Source organism: Lontra canadensis, unplaced genomic scaffold (assembly GCF_010015895.1).
Source record: "Lontra canadensis isolate GAN:19392208 unplaced genomic scaffold, GSC_riverotter_1.0 scaffold27, whole genome shotgun sequence".
Classification (NCBI taxonomy): Eukaryota; Metazoa; Chordata; class Mammalia; order Carnivora; family Mustelidae; genus Lontra; species Lontra canadensis.
Window position 1 is genome coordinate 14717857 of NW_022631021.1, and position 17382 is coordinate 14735238.

Below are 17382 nucleotides of genomic sequence, written 5' to 3' on the forward strand. Positions count from 1 at the left end.
CTAGAGAAAAGAGTGGAAGACATGAGTGAGACCCTTAACAGAGACAAGGAATAACATAGCAGAGAAAAAGGACACAATATAGGAAATAAGAAACACACCTGATGGAATGAACAGCAGGCTGGAAGAAGCAGAAGAATGACTTAATGACATAGAAGACAGAGTAATAGAAAGTAATCAAGCTGAACAAAAAACAGAAAAAAGAATTATACAAAATGAGAATAGACTTAGGGAACTCTCACTCTATCAAACATAGTAACATTCACATTATAGGAGTCCCAGAAGAAGGAGGAGAGAGAAAGACGGGGACAGAGAATTTATTTGAAGAGATAACAGCTGAAAACTTTTGTAATCTGGGGAAGGAAAAAGATACCCAGATCCAGGTGGCATTCAGAACTCTCACCAAATTCAACAAAATCAGAGTGATGCCAAGACATATTATAACTATATTAGCAAAATATACTGATAAAGGAAAAATTTCAACCAGCAAGACAAAAAAAGACAGTAACTTCCAAGGGAAAATCCATAAAAATCTGCAGAAAAATCTGCAGAAAATCTCCAGAAAAATCTGCAGCCAAAAATACTCTATCCAGCAAAGCTATCAATTTAGAATAGAAGGAGAGGTAAAGAGTTTCCCAGACAAACAAAAACTAAAGTAGTTGATGACCACTAAACCAGATCTGCAAGAAATATTAAAGGGGACACACTGAGTGGAAGAGACCAACCAGAAGTGACAGTATAAGGGTAGGAAACACCTAAATATGAGTATTTCTGTAAAAAATCAGTCAAGGAACTCACAAAATAATAGAATATAAAATATAACAGCATATACCTAAAAAGTGGGGAAGAAAGTAATAAAAAATGGGTTCAAACTTAATAATCAATTCAACATAGACTGTTATATGCAAAAGAGACCATATAAAAACCTAATGGAAACCATATATAGAAAACCACTAATAAAAATGCAAAGAATAAAGAGAAAGATATCCTAATATATCACTAAAGAAAAGAGGCAAATCATGAAAGGGAGAAGAAAAGATCAGAGAAAATCCTCAGAAACAACCACAAAACAAATAATAAAATGGCAATAAATACATTATCTATCAGTAATTACTTTGAATGTAAACAGACTCCAATCAAAAGACACAGGGTGACAGAGTGGGTAAAAAAAAGAAGACCCACTATATGCTGCCTACAAGAGACTCATTTTAGACCTAAAGACACCCACATATTGACAAAGAAGGGATGGAGAAACCTTTAATGCAAATGGATGTCAAAAGAAAGCTGTACTATGGGTGCCTGGGTAACTTAGTCGGTTAAGTACCTGCCTTCAGCTCAGGTCATGATCCTGGGGTCCTGGGATTGAGTCCCATATCGGGCTCCCTGCTCAGTGGGAAGCCTGCTTCTCCCTCTGTCTCTCTCTCTCTTCCTCTAATTAATAAATAAATAAAATCTTTTAAAAAAAGGAAAAAAAGAAAAAGAAAGCCAGAGTAGCAATACTTATACTGGACAAAACAAACTTTAAAACAAGGACTGTAACAGAAAACAAAGGGTACTATATCATAATAAAGGGGACAATACAACAAGAAGATTGTAAATATTTATGTACTAAACATAGGAGCACGCAATACATTGAACAGGTGAATAACAAACATAAAGGAACTAGTCAATAATAACACAGTAATAGTAGGGGACTCTAACTCCCCCCTTACAACAATAGATCATCTAAACAGAAAATCAACAAAGAAACAATTATCTTATATGACGCACTGGAAGAGACGGATTTAATAGATATAGTCAGAACATTCCATTCTAAAACAGGAGGATACACATTCTTTTCAAGTGTACACAGAACTTTTTCTACAACAGATCATGTATCAGACCACAAAACAACTCTGAACAAATTTAAGATGACTGAAGTCTTACCATACATCTTTTCTGATCACAACACTATGAAACTAGAAGTCAACAACTAGAAAGAACCTGGAAAGATCATAAATACATGGAAATTAAACAATATGCTAGTAAACAATGAATGTGTTAACCAGGAAATAAAAGAAGAAATAAAAAAGTACACTGAAACAAATGAAAATGAAAACACAATGGCCCAAAACTTCTGGACTATAGCAAAAGTAGTTCTAGGAGGAAAATATATGGTAATAGAGGCCTACCTCAAGAAGCAAGAAAAGTCTCAAATACACAATCTTACCTTACACTTAAAGAAGCTAGAAAAGAGCAACAAACAAAACCTAAAACCAGCAGGTGGAAGGAAATAATAATGATTAGAGCAGAAATAAATGATTTAGAAACTAAAAAAAAAAAAAAAAAACAATAGAACAGATCAATGAAACCAGGAGCTGGTTCTTTGAAGTAATCAATAAAATTGATATACCTCTAGCCAGACCTATTAAAAAGAGGAAATACTCAAATAAAATTACAAATGAGGAGAGGGGCACCTGGGTGGCTCAGTGGGTTAAAGGGTCTGCCTTCAGCTCAAGTCATGGTCTCAGTGTCCTGAGATCTAGCCCCGCATCAGGCTCTCTGCTCGGCAGCAAGACTTCTTCCTCCTCTCTCCCTCTCTGCCTGCCTCTCTGCTCACTTGTGATCTCTGTCTGTCAAATAAATAAATAAAATCTTTAAAAAAAATGAGGAGAAATAACAACCACACCACAGAAATACAAACAATTATAAAAGAATATTATGAAAAACTATATGCCAACAAATTAGACAACCTAGAAGAAATAAATACCTATAAACATATAAACCACCAAAACTGAAACAGGAAGCAAAAGAAAAGTTGAACAGATTGATTAGCAGAAAAGAAATTGAATTAGTATTAAAAAAAAATTCCCCAAAAAAGTCCCCAACCAGATGGGTTCATATGCAAATTGTATCAACATTTAAAGAAGAGTTAATACCTATTGTTCTCAAACTATTCCAAAAAAATAGAAAAGAAAACTTTCAAACTCATTCTATGAGGCCATTACCCTGATAATCATAACCAGATAAAAGACTCCACTGAAAAAAAAGAAAAATACAGGCCAATACCCCTGATGAACATAGATGCAAAAATTCTCAACAAAATACTAGCAAACCAAATCCAAAATACATTTTAAAAAGTCAGCCACTGTGATCAAGTGGGATTTATTCATGGGTTGCAATGTGGTTCAACATTCCCAAATCAATCAACATGAGATGATCAAACTGAAAAGAGAAAGAATAAGAACAATATGATCATTTCTATAGATGAAAAAAAAAAAAGGCATTTGACAAAGTGCAACATCTTTTCATGATAAAAGCCCTAAACAAAGTACGTTTAAAGGGAACATCCCTCAACATAATAAAAGCCCTATGTGAAAAACCAATAGCTAACATCATTGTTAATGGGGAAAAAAAGATCAGGAACATGACAAGGATATCCACTTGCATCACTTTTATTCAACATAATACTAAAAGTCCTAGCCATAGCAGTCAGACAACAAAAAGAAATAAAAGACATCTAAACTGGTAAGGAAGAAGTAAAACTTTCACTATTTGACTATTTGCAGATTACGAGACACTGTATAAAGAAATCTTGGAAGACTCCACTAAAAAATGCTAGAACTGATCAAAGAATTCAGTAAGTCGTAGGATACAAAGTCAACTTACAGAAATTTGTTGCATTTCTATACACCAATAATGAAGCAACAGGAACAGAAATTAAGAAAATACCATTTACAATTGCACTGAAAGTGAGATACCTAGGAATAAACCTAACCAAAGAGATGAAAGACCTGTATTCTGAAAACTATGAAACTCTGATGAAAGAAACTGAAAATGACACAAAGATAAATAAAGACATTCCATGTCCATGGACTGGACTGGAAGAATACTATTAAAAGGTCTATACTACCCAAAGCAACCTACACATTTAATGCAGTCCCTATCAAAATTTCTAGTTCTCCCAAAGAACAAATAATCCTTAAATTTGTATGGAACCACAAAGGACCTGGAATAGCCAAGATAATCTTGAAAAGTAGAGCTGGAGGCTCACAATTCCACACTTCAAGTTATATGACAAAGCTGTAGTGGTCAAAACACTATGGTACTGGCATAAAAATAGACACATACATTAATGGAACAGAACAGAAGGCCCAGAAATAAAACCACAATTATATGGTCAATTAATCTTCAACAAAGCAGAAACTATCCACTGGGAAAAAGAAGGTCTCTTCAACAAATGGTGTTGGGAAAACTGAACAATCACACGCAAAGTAACAAAACTGGACCACTCTCTTAACACTAAACACAAAAATAAATTCAAAATGGATTAAAGACCTAAATGTGAGACTTGAAACCACCAAATCCTAGAAGAGAATACAGGCAGTAAGTAACCTCTGTGACATTGGTGGTAACAATTTTTTTCTACATATGTCTCCTGAGGCAAGGGAAACAAAAGTAAAAATAAACTATTGGGACTACATCAAAATGAAAAGCTTCTGCATAGCAAAGGAAACAAGCAACAAAATTAAAAGGTAACTTATGAAATGGGAGTAGATATCTGCAATAACATAGCCAATAATCCAAAACTCAACACCCCAAAATTGAGTAATCCAATTAAAAATGGGCAAAAGACACGAAAAGACATTTCTTCAAAGAAGACACACAGATGGTCAAGAGATGCATGAAAAGATGTTCACATCATCATTTACCATCTGGGTAATGCAAATCAAAACTACAATATCACCTCATATCTGTCAGAATGGCTAAAATCAACAACAAAAGAAACAAAAAGTGTTGGTATGGATGTGGAGAAAAGGGAAACCTCCTGCCCTCTTGGTAGAAATCCAAACTGGTGCAGCCACTTTGCAAACCAGTATGAAGGTGCCTCAAAATGTTATGAAAAAGAACTATCCTGGGGCGCCTGGTGACTCAGCTGGTTAAATGACTGCCTTCGGCTCAGGTCATGATCCTGGGGTCCCGGGATAGAGTCCCACTGCTCAGCAGGGAGTCTGCTTTTTCCACTGACCTCTATCCTCTCAGGCTCTCTCTCTCTTATTCTCTCTCAAATAAATCAATAAAATCTTAAAAAAAAAAAAAAAAACCCAAAACGGAACTACCCTATGATCCAGCAACTGCACTACTAGGTATTTGCTCAAAGGATACAAAATTACAGATCTGAAGGTGCACCCAATGTTTATAACAGCATTATGAACAATAGCTAAATTATGGGAAGAGCCCAAATGTTCATCGACTGATGAATGGATAAAAAAGATATGGTATAGGAGCATGCACACGCACGCACGTGTGCACACACACACATGCATGTCCCAATGGAATGTTGCTCAACCATCAAAAAGAATGAAATCTTGCCATTTGCAATGAGTTGGATGGAACCAGAGTATATTATGCTACGTGAAATAAGTCAGTCAGAGAAAGACAAATACCAGATGATCTCACTCATATGTAGAACTTAAGAAAGGAAACAGATGAACATATGAGAAGGGGGAAAAGAAAAAAAGGAGAGAGGGAAACAAGCCATAAGAGACTCTTAATGTTAGAAAACAGACTGAGGAATCAGGAAGCGAGGTGGGGGGGCGGGGATAGGCGAGATGGGTGAAGGGTATTAAGGAGGGTCCCTGTTACAATGAGCACTGGGTGTTGTATGTAAGTGATGAATCACTGAATTCTACTCCAGAAACCAATACTGCACTGTATATTAACTACCTAAAATTTAAATCTTTAAAAAAAAGGTTAAAAATAGATCTACCTTATGATCAAGCAATCACACTACTGGGTATTTACCCAAAGAATACAAAATCATGAATTTAAAAGCATACATGCACCCCTATGTTCATAGCAGCACTATTTACAATAGCCAAAATATGGAAGTAGCCAAAGTGTCCATCAACTAATGAATAAAGATGTGGTATATATACACAAGGGAATATTATTCAGCCATAATAAAGAATGAAGTCTTGCCATTTGCAAGGACATGGATGGAGCTAAAATGCATAATGCTCAGCAAAATAAGTCAGAGAATGACAAATACAGTATGGTTTTACTCAGATGTGGAATTTAAGTGAAAAAAAAAAAAGGAAAAAAAAAAAAACAAGAAAAAAGAAGAGACAAACAAAAAACCAGACTGTTAACTCTAGAGAACACATTGATGGTTACCAGGGGGAAGTGGGTGGGGGATGACTTAAATAAGTGGTGAGGATTAAGGACTGCACTTGTTCTGATGAGCACCGGGAGATGTACGGAATTATCGAATCTCTATGTTGTATACCTGTAACTAATATCATACCATATGTTAACTAACTAGAATTAAAATAGTAACATTTAAAAAAAAAAAAGAGGCTCTCTTCCACTCAATATTCCTTGGCTTCCTCAATTGGTTATCATTCTTCCTCTTCAGAAAACCTAAGACCTTCTATGTGTACCTTTCTCATTACACTTGGCATATGTTTCTCCCCAGACTCTGGTTCTGTAGGAGCAGGATTTATAGGATTCTTTGCATCTTAAAATAGCACCTTGAGCACTGCCTTACCCAGAGTACCGTCAAACTCCAAGATTTGAACTGAATTAACTAGATTTAATCTAAATTTTGGACATTGTAAAAGAAGTAAGGTTTCTAGAGTACTTATTTTCTTCAAGAAAAAATCATTGAGGATACATAATGATTTGGATGTTCCAGCTCTAAAACATACACTGCTTCTTAAGCTAAGGAAGCCAATGTTCCTTGAACTTCTCAAATTCCAAGTCAATTCTAAAGAACTATAGACAGCAATGCCACTATATTTTTAAAAGCACATTTACTAAATTGCTCTTAAATATTTGAGTTTACATTTGGGTATTTCTTTTCTTTTTATCTCAATTATTTATAAGACAAAGTATTTTGGCAGATTATTCAACCTAATGAACTATCACCAGAAGTGCAGATTTAACACAGCAAGACGTGATGCCTATCAAAACATTTAGCCACTATGTTATCTTTTGCTTTAACCTACATGCAGCACAGAAAACAATTTCCCAAAATAAAATATGATGGCATTAATTTTCAGCTTCATTAACATGCTTCAATGCATTCCTCTAAAAATTTATTTTTTAAAAATGTTCTTAATTGAGATAGTAAAACAAATTGAGAGGGAAAAAAAGCCTTCCAGCTTCCTTTATTACCAAGAAAAGAATAGAGCCTAGCAGACAGAAGAACAGAATTTCCAAGGACTGGAAGCCGGGCAACTCAAGGCTTTTGCTTCCTCCTCCTGGAAGATAGGGTATGTGATGTGAGGCCTGACGAATAGTCAGTGAAACCAAGAGGAACGGTGTGGCACCTCATTACTGAGGATGCCTGGCAGAATCTGACCTACCTGGTGAATCCCTCCGGGAGAGATCTTGTAAGACTGCAACTTCTGTTTCAGCAGCTCCTGATCGCTGTGACGGAATGGGCACCCTGACAACAAAAAAACAAGCCGACACACCGACAAGGTTATTTACCCAGGACCTGGTACAATACCACACTCGAGAGACTGTCTAAGCTCCCCTTAATTGTCTAACAGCTTATTAATAAAAAAGTTAATTGCCCATGGGTGCAACTGCTTTCCTCTCTTTATCTAAATGACGACTTAGCTGTACGGTTATCAGGGTACTACAGGCTCAAGAGTTACATAAAACATTACAGCATTCTTGGGTGAAGTTGTCCACTCACTAGGAAGAGGAAACAGTTTTAATTATGCTACTTGCTAACAAGCAGAGATAATCACGAAGTAGCTATAGTTGATCTAAAAACTATATAATCTCACGTATTATTGGTATTTTAAAAAATTATAGTAAAAGCCTATGAGAAGGAAGATAATATAAACAAAAAAAATGTACAAACTCTAAGAATATAAAAATCTAGAGGAATCACTGTTAGGAATGAGACAGACAAAAAGAAAAGTGTTTTATAGGAAAATAACTTATAATAGATACATGTTACCTCTGTATTATTTCAAGAGTAACACAATAATAAAGATGGACAAGTAAATATTTGCATAAATAAGACCACAAAAGAACTAAAATGTAAAAGCTGTATTACCAGCCCAAAATCTAGAAAAGTTTAGATGTTTTAACAAGATGCTGCAATGGTAAATCAAATACTTTATTTTAAAATTTAACATAGGAAGTCAGATTACTTTTTTTAGGTACACAGATGATGGATCTATAAATTAAACTGAAACAATTGTGCATTTTTAATGAAAACAATGGGAAATTGGTTGCAGCAAAAATAGCAAAAAGCCTAGATGCCAAACAAATGTGTCTACCAAAAATCGTCACTATAAATAAAAACATCCATGATTATGGCCTCCTACAAATAATAAAATTCACAAAAAGTCATAGCTTACACTTCATTCAGATTAAAACTGTAATAATTTTTAGTATAAGGAAACATTTTGAGAAGCTGTGCAACATCTGGTTAAGAGAGTTTGGAGCTAAAATGTCAGTGTTTGAATCTCAGTTTACCACTTACTAAGTGGGAGACCATAGGTAAATTTTGTATCTTGTTGCTGACTCAGATTCCCTTTCTGTCAAGTGAGGGAAATAATCACTCACAGAACTCCTGTAACAATGGAAATATAAAGCTCTTATATGCTCTTGGCACACGATAAACACTCAACATGTATTAGCTATCATTATGATTCTCAAAAAAAACCCATCTTCATAACGAAATTTCAAAAGATCCCCAAAAGAAAGAAATTAGGCTGCACAAGGAATTCTTGGTTCAGCCCAGAATTATTAAAGAACACAAAAAGGATATTAATTGAATTATCCAAATTACATTTGAAATAATGACTGTATCTTATGAAAAATGTAACAAAGGAAAAGCCAAGAAGAAAGTGAGGATTGCCAAGGTACTAAAGGTCACAAAAAAGTGTTCTAAAGCTACACTGACAATAAGCAGAACTGAGAAAAACCAGATTCCTACTTAGAGAAGCTGGTGTCATTTTAACAGATGACAGAAAGGCAGTAAAACTCAGTAACTCCTGTTTATTTTGTCTCTATCTTCCACATCAGAGAAAGCGAACTTCAAAACTAAAAAGGGATGAAGTAAGTAACTGAAAATGAAGTGAATGCATACCCAGTTACGTGTTTGACAAGCCTTCCAACGTACGTTTGTGGAAGAGATGGATAAACAGTCTGGAGTATAGTTACACACAGATTCACAACTGGTTGAACAATCATTCCAAGAAGTGCTGCTTAGTGAAATAATATCAACACGGGATGAAATAGTTTTATAAATAACATAAAAGGAAAAGGACAGAGACTTCTGGTTTCTGGTCTGGCTCATGAGAGGCTTATATGTCATCACTACGTCCTAGCAAGGAAAAAGCTGAACAAACTGAAAGATCAACAACTCTGCTTAGACTCATCAGAGAAGTAAGATCACTTGAAGAGAGAGGCAGCTACAGAGAATCACAACATACTAGACCAGAAATCTCTGGAGAAAGCAGTGCTGGGGTAGGAAAAACCTAACCTGTAACTGACAAATTTCTCAAGTCTGGACAAATCTGAGAGTTTAAAACTCCAAGGAGACCTAGTCTTGGGAGGCCCTATACTTTGTAAGCTTAACTTCCAGGAGCTCTACCAGGTGCTCATGATAAGTAACAGAGAAACTCTCTTGTGCTTTTGGCATGGGGAGAGGAAAAGTAACCATTTTGATACTCCAGAGCCACCCTGCCCTCAGAACAAACTATTTTACCTGAGCCTAAACTTCTGGGGTTTTATGAGAGCCTAACCTCCGGGGGTGTGGGAGGATATACAACTCCAGTCTCTCCTAACCATCCTGTCCCACCTGGGGGGAATAACTGAGAGTCATGTTGAAATTCATAGCCCAGGGCCACAGGCTCACTAAAAGACTAATCAGGACTACAGAATACCACCCTCTCCACCTCCCTATGTACCACCATACTACCAAAGGCTTATTTTTGGAATTCTTTCTACCCAATATGTCATGTCTACCTTTTAAGAAAAAATTACAAGGCTTATCAAAAGGCAAAAAATAAAGTTTGAAGAGACTGAACAAACATCAGAACTAGAGTCAGATATTGCAGGGATATTAGAATTATCAGACCAAGAATTTAAAATAACTGATTAATGCTAAGAGCTCTAATGGGAAAAACAGACAATGTACAAACACAGGTAATGTAAGCAGAAAGATGGAAATCCTGAGAATCAAAAAGATATGCTAGAGATCTAAAACACTGTAATGGAAATGAAGAATGTCTTTGATGGGCTTATTAGTAGACATGGCTAAGGAAAGAATCTCTAAGCTTGAGGATGTAGCAAAGAGAAACTTCTAAAACTGAAAAACAAAGAGAGAACAACTAAAAAAAATAAGAACAGAATATCCAAGGTCTGTGGGACACTATGAAAGGTGGCAGTGAGAATACCAGAAAAAGAGATAAAGGAAGGAACAGAAGCAACATTGAGGCAATAGTGACAGAGAATTGTCCGCAAATAAATGTCAAGCACCAAACTACAGATCCAGGAAGTCCAAAGAACAACAAGCAGTATAAATGCCCCCCAAAACAGAGCTTAGATATACCACATTCATACTTCAGAAAACCAAAAATAAAGAAAAAAATCTTAAAAGAAGCCAGATGTAAGAAACACTTTACTTACAGAGAAGCAAAGATAACAATTATATCTAACTTATCCTTAGAAACCATACAAGCAAGAGTGATTGGTTGACTGACTGACTGGCTGTTTTTAGAGTGAAATATTTAAAGAGTAGAGAAAGAGGTGGGGGGGGGGACCTCCACAAATTTAGAATTCTGTACCCTGTGAAATTATCTTCAAAAGACAAGGAGTAATAGACTTTTCTCAGACAAATCAGAAGTGACACTATTTGTTGTCAGCGGACCTGTAAGACAAGAAATGTTAAAAAGTTGTTCTTCAAAGAGAAGGAAAGCAATATAGGCTAGAAACTCAGACCTACCTAAAGACGAGAACATCAGAGGATAAATAAAGGTAATATAAAAACTTCAGAGCAAGGAAATTTATCAAGGATACTACATAATGAGAAAGGGACACATACTCTAGGAAGATGTAATAGTCCTTAACATGTATCCATCTAACAACAGACCATCAAAACACAAGAGGCAAAACTGGCAGAACTGCAAGAAGAAATTGATGTCTGAGACATCAACACCTCTCTACCAGAAATGGACAGACCCAGCAGGCAGTAAATCAGCAACAATATTCACAGAATTTAAAAGCACCATCAACAGTCGGAGAAAGACAACTATCATATGATCTCCCTGATAGGAGGAAGTGGAGATGCAACATAGGAGGTTTGGGGGGTAAGAAAAGAATAAATGAAACAAGATGGGATCGGGAGGGAGACAAACCATAACAGACTTAATCTCACAAAATGAACTGAGGGTTGCTGGGGGGAGGGGGGTTGGGAGAGCGGGGGTGGGGTTATTATGGACACTGGGGAGGGTATGTGCTATGGTGAGTGCTGTGAAGTGTGTAAACCTGGCGATTCACAGACCTGTACCCCTGGGGCTAATAATACATTATATGTTAATTTAGAAAATAAATAAATCAATTAATTAAAAAAAAATAAAAAATAAAAGCACCATCAATTAATATAACTGATATCTATATAATGGCTATATCCAGAACAGCAGATTACACATTCGTCTCAGTTCACATATGACAAACCACTATGGTGCAGGATGAGGCTGACGGGGGGGGGGGGGGGGACAGGTATGCAAGTTTAGGGGCAGAGAGTATGCAAGAAGGCACTCTCTACCCTCTGCTTAATTTTGCTGTGAACCTAAAAGTGCTCTAAAAACATTAAGTTTATTCATTAAGAAAAGAACAGATCAAGGTTTCTAATAAACATGAACTTACTGTTTGCTAAGTACATTATTTTTTAACTAATAGGGTTTAAATTACAAAATAAAACAAACAGAAAGGACTGGAATAAATAAGATTTTATTTCATAAGGAATAAGCTATATAAAATCCTGCATTTAATCTAATAAAAATCAACAATGTAAGTGAGGTGTTCTAGGGTCTTGACATGATAGAGGAATCCCTGGGGATTTTACTAGGCCAAATTAAAAGCAAGTGAACTGCTTGGTGTGGCTGCTAAGAAAAGTAATAGATTTTTCTCAATTGAAGTATCTGGTAATGGTTTTCAAAGTTTAGAAGACATAAAAATTATCCAGGGCACTTGCAAATAAATCTGACTTCATAAACCTGAGGGTGGAGGATTGCTAATCTGCATTTCTAGAGGTACCTTAAAGTAAGTGACAAAAAGTGATGATAACTGCTCACTGTGTATACCAGTGCTGGCTACCTTTCATCTATTAAATATGAAAGAAAAGGCATATTTTTACTGCTCTGGACATGACAAGCATCTTCCTTAAAATTCTGTTTGTGATTATTTGATCTTAATCCCTAATAGCCTAAAAGTGTATAATCTTTTTAAAAAGGATTCCATTCAGGATGTGAAAACAATTAATGCCAAAACAAAAAAGTTTCAAAACATACTTCAGTAAGCTTTAGTAATCTAAAATATTTACTAATATGGACTATTAAAATCATTGTCTGACATACTAGACAAACGAGGAGCTTTTCAAGGTATGGCCAGAGAACTATTTAGAAAAAAGTTGTTGAACTCAGAAATCTACAAAAAACTGTTTAGACATTTTTTTTTTATAATTTTATTTTTTATAAACATATATATATATATATATTTCCCCCCAGGGGTACAGGTCTGTGAATCTCCACGTTTACAAACTTCACAGCACTCACCATAGCACATACCCTACCCAATGTCCATACCACACCCCTCTCCCAACCCCCCTCTGCCCAGCAACCCTCAGTTTGTTTTGTGAGATTAAGAGTCACTTATGGTTTGTCTCCCTCCCAATCCCAACTTGTTTCATTTACTCTTCTCCTACCACATTAACCCCCCATGTTGCATCTCCTCTCCCTCATATCAGGGAGATCATATGATAGTTGTCTTTCTCCGATTGACTTATTTCGCTAAGCATGATACCCTCTAGTTCCATCCACGTCGTCGCAAATGGCAAGATTTCATTTCTTTTGATGGCTGCATAGTATTCCATTGTGTATATATACCACATCTTCTTTATCCATTCGTCTGTTGATGGACATCTAGGTTCTTTCCATCGTTTGGCTATTGTAGACATTGCTGCTATAAACATTCGGGTGCACGTGCCCCTTCGGATCACTACGTTTGTATCTTTAGGGTAAATACCCAGCAGTGCAATTGCTGGGTCATAGGGTAGTTCTATTTTCAACATTTTGAGGAACCTCCATGCTGTTTTCCAGAGTGGTTGCACCAGCAACACCAACAGTGTAGGAGGGTTCCCCTTTCTCCGCATCCTCGCCAGCATCTGTCATTTCCGGACTTGTTAATTTTAGCCATTCTGACTGGTGTGAGGTGGTATCTCATTGTGGTTTTGATTTGTATTTCCCTGATGCCGAGTGATGTGGAGCACTTTTTCATGTGTCTGTTGGCCATCTGGATGTCTTCTTTGCAGAAATGTCTGTTCATGTCTTCTGCCCATTTCTTGATTGGATTATTTGTTCTTTGGGTGTTGAGTTTGCTAAGTTCTTTATAGATTTTGGACACTAGCCCTTTATCTGATATGACGTTTGCAAATATCTTCTCCCATTCTGTCAGTTGTCTTTTGGTTTTGTTAACTGTTTCCTTTGCTGTGCAAAAGCTTTTGATCTTGATAAAATCCCAATAGTTCATTTTTGCCCTTGCTTCCCTTGCCTTTGGCGATGTTCCTAGGAAGATGTTGCTCGGCTGAGGTCAAAGAGGTTGCTGCCTGTGTTCTCCTCAAGGATGTTGATGGATTCCTTTCTCACATTGAAGTCCTTCATCCATTTTGAGTCTATTTTCGTGTGTGGTGTAAGGAAATGATCCAATTTCATTTTTCTGCATGTGGCTGTCCAATTTTCCCAACACCATTTATTGAAGAGGCTGTCTTTTTTCCATTGGACATTCTTTCCTGCTTTGTCGAAGATGAGTTGACCATAGAGTTGAGGGTCTATTTCTGGGCTCTCTATTCTGTTCCATTGATCTATGTGTCTGTTTTTGTGCCAGTACCATGCTGTCTTGATGATGACAGCTTTGTAATAGAGCTTGAAGTCCAGAATTGTGATGCCACCAACTCTGGCTTTCTTTTTCAATATTCCTTTGGCTATTCGCGGTCTTTTCTGGTTCCATATAAATTTTAGGATTATTTGTTCCATTTCTTTGAAAAAAATGGATGGTACTTTGATAGGAATTGCATTAAATGTGTAGATTGCTTTAGGTAGCATAGACATTTTCACAATATTTATTCTTCCAATCCAGGAGCATGGAACATTTTTCCATTTCTTTGTGTCTTCCTCAATTTCTTTCATGAGTACTTTATAGTTTTCTGTGTATAGATTCTTAGTCTCTTTGGTTAGGTTTATTCCTAGGTATCTTATAGTTTTGGGTGCAATTGTAAATGGGATGGACTCCTTAATTTCTCTTTCTTCTGTCTTGTTGTTGGTGTAGAGAAATGCGACTGATTTCTGTGCATTGATTTTATATCCTGACACATTACTGAATTCCTGTACAAGTTCTAGCAGTTTTGGAGTGGAGTCTTTTGGGTTTTCCACATATAGTATCATATCATCTGTGAAGAGTGATAGTTTGACTTCTTCTTTGCCGATTTGGATGCCTTTAATTTCTTTTTGTTGTCTGATTGCTGAGGCTAGGACTTCTAGTACTATGTTGAATAGCAGTGGTGATAACGGACATCCCTGCCGTGTTCCTGACCTTAGCGGAAAAGCTTTCAGTTTTTCTCCATTGAGAATGATATTTGCGATGGGTTTTTCATAGATGGCTTTGATAATATTGAGGTATGTGCCCTCTATCCCTACACTTTGAAGAGTTTTGATCAGGAAGGGATGCTGTACTTTGTCAAATGCTTTTTCAGCATCTATGGAGAGTATCATATGGTTCCTGTTTTTTCTTTTATTAATGTGTTGTATCACATTGATTGATTTGCGGATGTTGAACCAACCTTGCAGCCCTGGAATAAATCCCACTTGGTCGTGGTGAATAATCCTTTCAATGTACTGTTGAATCCTATTGGCTAGTATTTTGGTGAGAATTTTTGCATCTGTGTTCATCAAGGATATTGGTCTGTAGTTTTCTTTTTTGATGGGATCCTTGTCTGGTTTGGGGATCAAGGTGATGCTGGCCTCATAAAATGAGTTTGGAAGGTTTCCTTCCATTTCTATTTTTTGGAACAGTCTCAGGAGAATAGGAATTAGTTCTTCTTTAAATGTTTGGTAGAATTCCCCCGGGAAGCCATCTGGCCCTGGGCTTTTGTTTGTTTGGAGATTTTTGATGACTGTTTCAATCTCCTTACTGGTTATGGGTCTGTTCAGGCTTTCTATTTCTTCCTGGTTCAGTTGTGGTAGTTTATATGTCTCTAGGAATGCATCCATTTCTTCCAGATTATCAAATTTGTTGGCACAGAGTTGCTCATAATATGTTCTTATAATTGTCTGTATTTCTTTGGTGTTAGTTGTGATCTCTCCTCTTTCATTCATGATTTTATTTATTTGGGTCCTTTCTCTTTTCTTTTTGATAAGTCTGGCCAGGGGCTTATCAATCTTATTAATTCTTTCAAAGAACCAGCTCCTAGTTTCGTTGATTTGTTCTATTGTTTTTTTGGTTTCTATTTCATTGATTTCTGCTCTGATCTTTATGATTTCTCTTCTCCTGCTGGGTTTAGGGTTTCTTTCTTGTTCTTTCTCCAGCTCCTTTAGGTGTAGGGTTAGGTTGTGTACCTGAGACCTTTCTTGTTTCTTGAGAAAGGCTTGTACCGCTATATATTTTCCTCTCAGGACTGCCTTTGTTGTGTCCCACAGATTTTGAACTGTTGTATTTTCATTATCATTTGTTTCCATGAATTTTTTCAATTCTTCTTTAATTTCCTGGTTGACCCATTCATTCTTTAGAAGGATGCTGTTTAGTCTCCATGTATTTGGGTTCTTTCCAAATTTCCTCTTGCGACTGAGTTCTAGCTTCAGAGCATTGTGGTCTGAAAATATGCAGGGAATGATCCCAATTTTTTGATAACAGTTAAGACCTGATTTAGAACCAAGGATGTGATCTATTCTGGAGAATGTTCCATGTGCACTAGAGAAGAATGTGTATTCTGTTGCTTTGGGATGAAATGTTCTGAATATATCTGTAATGTCCATCTGGTCCAGTGTGTCATTTAAGGCCTTTATTTCCTTGTTGATCTTTTGCTTGGATGATCTGTCCATTTCAGTGAGGGGAGTGTTAAAGTCCCCTACTATTATTGTATGATTGTCGATGTGTTTCTTTGATTTTGTTATTAATTGGTTTATATAGTTGGCTGCTCCCACGTTAGGGGCATAGATATTTACAATTGTTAGATCTTCTTGTTGGACAGATCCTTTGAGTATGATATAGTGTCCATCTTCATCTCTTATTATAGTCTTTGGTTTAAAATCTAAGTGATCTGATATAAGGATTGCCACTCCTGCTTTCTTCTGATGTCCATTAGCATGGTAAATTCTTTTCCACCCCCTCACTTTAAATCTGAAAGTGTCTTCGGGTTTAAAATGAGTTTCTTGTAGGCAACATATAGATGGGTTTTGTTTTTTTATCCATTCTGATACCCTGTGTCTTTTGATTGGGGCATTTAGCCCATTAACATTCAGGGTAACTATTGAGAGATATGAATTTAGTGCCATTGTATTGCCTGTAAGGTGACTGCTATTGTATATTGTTTCTGTTCCTTTCTGATCTACTACTTTTAGGCTCTCTCTTTGCTTAGAGGACCCCTTTCAATATTTCCTGTAGAGCTGGCTTGGTGTTTGCAAATTCTTTCAGTTTTTGTTTGTCCTGGAAACTTTTAATCTCTCCTTCTATTTTCAATGATAGCCTAGCTGGGTATAGTATTCTTGGCTGCATGTTTTTCTCGTTTAGTACTCTGAATATATCATGCCAGCTCTTTCTGGCCTGCCAGGTCTCTGTGGATAAGTCTGCTGCCAATCTAATATTTTTACCATTGTATGTTACAGACTTCTTCTCCCGGGCTGCTTTCAGGATTTTCTCTTTGTCACTAAGACTTGTAAATTTTACTATTAGGTGACGGGGTGTGGACCTATTCTTATTGATTTTGAGTGGGGTTCTCTGAACCTCCTGGATTTTGATGCTTGTTCCCTTTGCCATATTGGGGAAATTCTCTCCAATAATTCTCTCCAATATACCTTCTGCTCCCCTCTCTCTTTCTTCTTCTTCTGGAATCCCAATTATTCTAATGTTGTTTCGTCTTATGGTGTCACTTATCTCTCGAAT

General features: G+C 36.5%; 1 protein-coding gene across 1 annotated transcript in view; it reads right to left on the bottom strand.

Annotated features, from left to right (window-relative positions):
• The window catches only part of PRIM2 (DNA primase subunit 2), a 329295-nt gene that overhangs the window by 42759 nt on the left and 269154 nt on the right, over positions 1–17382 (bottom strand). The window contains exon 12 of the mRNA XM_032864463.1: positions 7347–7429. Within this exon, the coding sequence (XP_032720354.1) occupies positions 7347–7429 (83 nt within the window). The remainder of the gene's footprint in view (positions 1–7346; positions 7430–17382) is intronic.